At 36.9% G+C, this 3,082-nt stretch overlaps 1 protein-coding gene across 1 annotated transcript in view; it reads left to right on the top strand.

The window, feature by feature from the left end:
* Nucleotides 1–1,454, top strand: part of si:dkey-11p23.7 (V-set and Ig domain-containing protein) — a 3,662-nt gene extending 2,208 nt beyond the window's left edge. Inside the window, 1 exon segment of the mRNA XM_039806185.1 lies at nt 1,027–1,454. Within this exon segment, the coding sequence (XP_039662119.1) occupies nt 1,027–1,454 (428 nt within the window).
* The last annotated feature ends 1,628 nt before the right edge of the window (nt 1,455–3,082 follow it).

Here is a 3,082-nt window from a genome sequence, read left to right as displayed (position 1 = left end):
ACTTTTTTCGACATTTTTGTCACTTATTTCGACATTTTTGTCACTTTTGTTGAAATTTTTGTCACTTTTTTTCGACATTTTTGTCACTTCATAATTTTTTTTTCCCAAATGTTATAAAATTGAATAAAACACCCAAATTAAATGAAAGTAGTGAACTGATCATGTATTTTACTTGTAAAGAGCGTTGTAGGGATCCCTCCATGTTACTTGTTTTTTGAAAATCTGATTGATAGAAAACCCAAATTTCTGATATAGAAACCTTTTGAAAATGGATGTGTGTATGTGTGTGGAAGCACCAGAGACACAAGATAACTCCCCAAATCACCAGAAAAAGTGATTTTATTTTCATAATATGGGCTCTTTAAACAGTTTTAACTCCTGAGTTAACTTTGTTGACATTTATGTCACTTTTTTTCGACATTTTTGTCACTTTTATCCAAGTTAATTTGTCAATACTTCTGATGTTTTTTTCTGCTTCATCTGGGTCTGAAGAGTGAAACCAGTGCTGAAGCTTCTTAAACCTGCATTTTGTCTTATTGTCAGCAGGAAAAGGTCAAAAATTCTGACATTTTTGTCACTTATTTAGAAATTTTTTACGTTTTTTTCGACATTTTTGTCACTTTTTTCGACATTTTTGTCACTTTTTTCGACATTTTTGTCACTTTATAATGTGTTTTTTTCCAAATGCTATAAAATTGAATAAAACACCCAAATTAAATGAAAGTAGTGAACTGATCATGTATTTTACTTGTAAAGAGCGTTGTAGGGATCCCTCCGTGTTACTTTTTTTTTGAAAATCTGATTGATAGAAAACCCAAATTTCTGATATAGAAACTTTTTGAATAGAAAACCCAAATTTCTGATATAGAAACCTTTTGAAAATGGATGTGTGTATGTGTGTGGAAGCACCAGAGACACAAGATAACTCCCCAAATCACCAGAAAAATTGATTTTATTTTTCATAACATGGGCTCTTTGAACAGTTTTAACTCCTGAGTGTCCTCCCTCTTCCTGTCTGTGCTGCAGCTCCTCCGAAGATCCTGTCTCTGTCCGTGGAGGGCAGCGAGCACTCGGGCTACCGGGCGCTGTGCCGGGTCCAGGGCTCGCCGCTGCCGGACGTCCAGTGGCTGGGCCCGGACGACCTGCTGGAGGGTTCTGCTGTGGTCCCGATGGCTCAGGGGGGCGCGGGGGCCCACTACCACACGGTCAGCCAGCTGGGAGACGTGGAGCCGGGCGGCCAGTACACCTGCAGCGCCTCCAACCCGCTGGGCAAGGAGCTCGCCACGCTGTACGTGGTGTCGCCGCGGGCGCCGCTGCACGCCGCCGGGGCCTCCGCTCCTCTGCTGGTCCTCGTGGCGGTGGCTCTCGGGGCAAAGGTCGTCCTGCTGGGGGGGCTCGGGGTCTGGATGGTGCAGGGGGGGGCTCTGCGGGGACTCGGCTGCTGCTGGAAGTAACCTGCTCAGATAATCGCCTTTTGACATTTTTGTCATTTTTTCGACATTTATGTCAGTTTTTTTGACACTTTTGTCACCTTTTTGACATTTTTGTCACTTTTTTGACATTTTTGTCACTTTTTTCAAAATTTTTGTCACTTTTTTCGAAATTTTTGTCACTTTTTTCGAAATCTTTGTCACTTTTTTCGACATTTTTGTCATTTTTTGACATTTTTGTCACTTTTTAGACATTTTTGTCACTTTTTTCGACACTTTTTTGACATTTTTGTCACTTTTTTCGACATTTTTGTCACTTTTTTCGTCATTTTTGTCACTTTTTTCGACATTTTTGTCACTTTTTAAAAAAAATGTTGTCACTTTTTCGACATTTTTGTCGTTTTTTTCGTCATTTTCGTCGCTTTTTTCGACATTTTTGTCACTTGTTTCGACATTTTTGTCACTTTTTTCTGCTTCATCTGGGTCTGAAGAGTGAAACCAGTGCTGAAGCTTCTTAAACCTGCATTTTGTCTTATTTTCAGCAGGAAAAAGTCAAAAATTCTGACATTTTTGTCAAGTATTTTGAAATATTTGTCACTTTTTTCAACGTTCTAATATCATTTTTTTCCCAAATGTTATAAAATTGAATAAAACACCCAAATTAAATGAAAGTAGTGAACTGATCATTTATTTTACTTGTGAAGAGCGTTGTAGGGAACCCTCCATGTTACTTTTTGTTTAAAATTTAGTTGATAGAAAACCCAAATTTCTGATAAAGAAACTTTTTTAAAATGGGTCAAATTTGAGCCGAGGACATCAGGAGGGTTAAACCTGCAATTGATCTAATTTTCAGCAGGAAAATGTAAAAAAAAAGGTGACAAAAACATGGGAGACAGCTTCAAAAACTTCAAAAATAGCGACAAAAAAACATTGAAAGAGTGCCAAAAACTTCACTTTGGGGGGGCTCTGGGTCTGGATGGTGCAGGGGGGGGGCTCTGGGGGGGACATTTTTGTCACTTTTTTCGACATTTTTGTCGCTTTTTTCAACATTTTTGTCACGTTTTTCGACATTTTTGTCACTTTTTTCGACATTTTTGTCGCTTTTTTGACATTTCTTTCACTTTTTCGACATTTTTGTCACTTTTTTGACATTTTTGTCACTTTTTTCGACATTTTTGTTGCTTTTTTCAAAATTTTTGTCACGTTTTTCGACATTTTGTCACTTTTTTCGACATTTTTGTCGCTTTTTTCAACATTTTTGTCACTTTTTTCGACATTTTTGTCGCTTTTTTCAACATTTTTTTATCCAAGTTTATTTGTCACTACTTCCGATGTTTTTTCTCCCCCACGCTTAAGAAGCTTTTTTTCGACATTTCTGTCACTTTTTTCACCGTTCTATTATAATTTTCTTTCTATAAAATTGAATAAAAAACCCACATTCACTGAAAGTGGTGAACTGATCATGTATTTAACTTGTCACTTTAATCCAAGTTTATCTGTCACTACTTCCGATGGTTTATTTGTCACTTTTTTTGATGTTTTTGTGATTTTTTCGACATTCTTTTATCATTGTTTTCTCCAAATGCTATAAAATTGAATAAAACACCCAAATTCAATGAAAGTAGTGAACTGATCATTTATTTTACTTGTGA

Source organism: Perca fluviatilis, chromosome 7 (assembly GCF_010015445.1).
Source record: "Perca fluviatilis chromosome 7, GENO_Pfluv_1.0, whole genome shotgun sequence".
In the NCBI taxonomy this organism is placed as follows: domain Eukaryota; kingdom Metazoa; phylum Chordata; class Actinopteri; order Perciformes; family Percidae; genus Perca; species Perca fluviatilis.
This window is presented reverse-complemented; position numbering and strand designations above follow the sequence as displayed.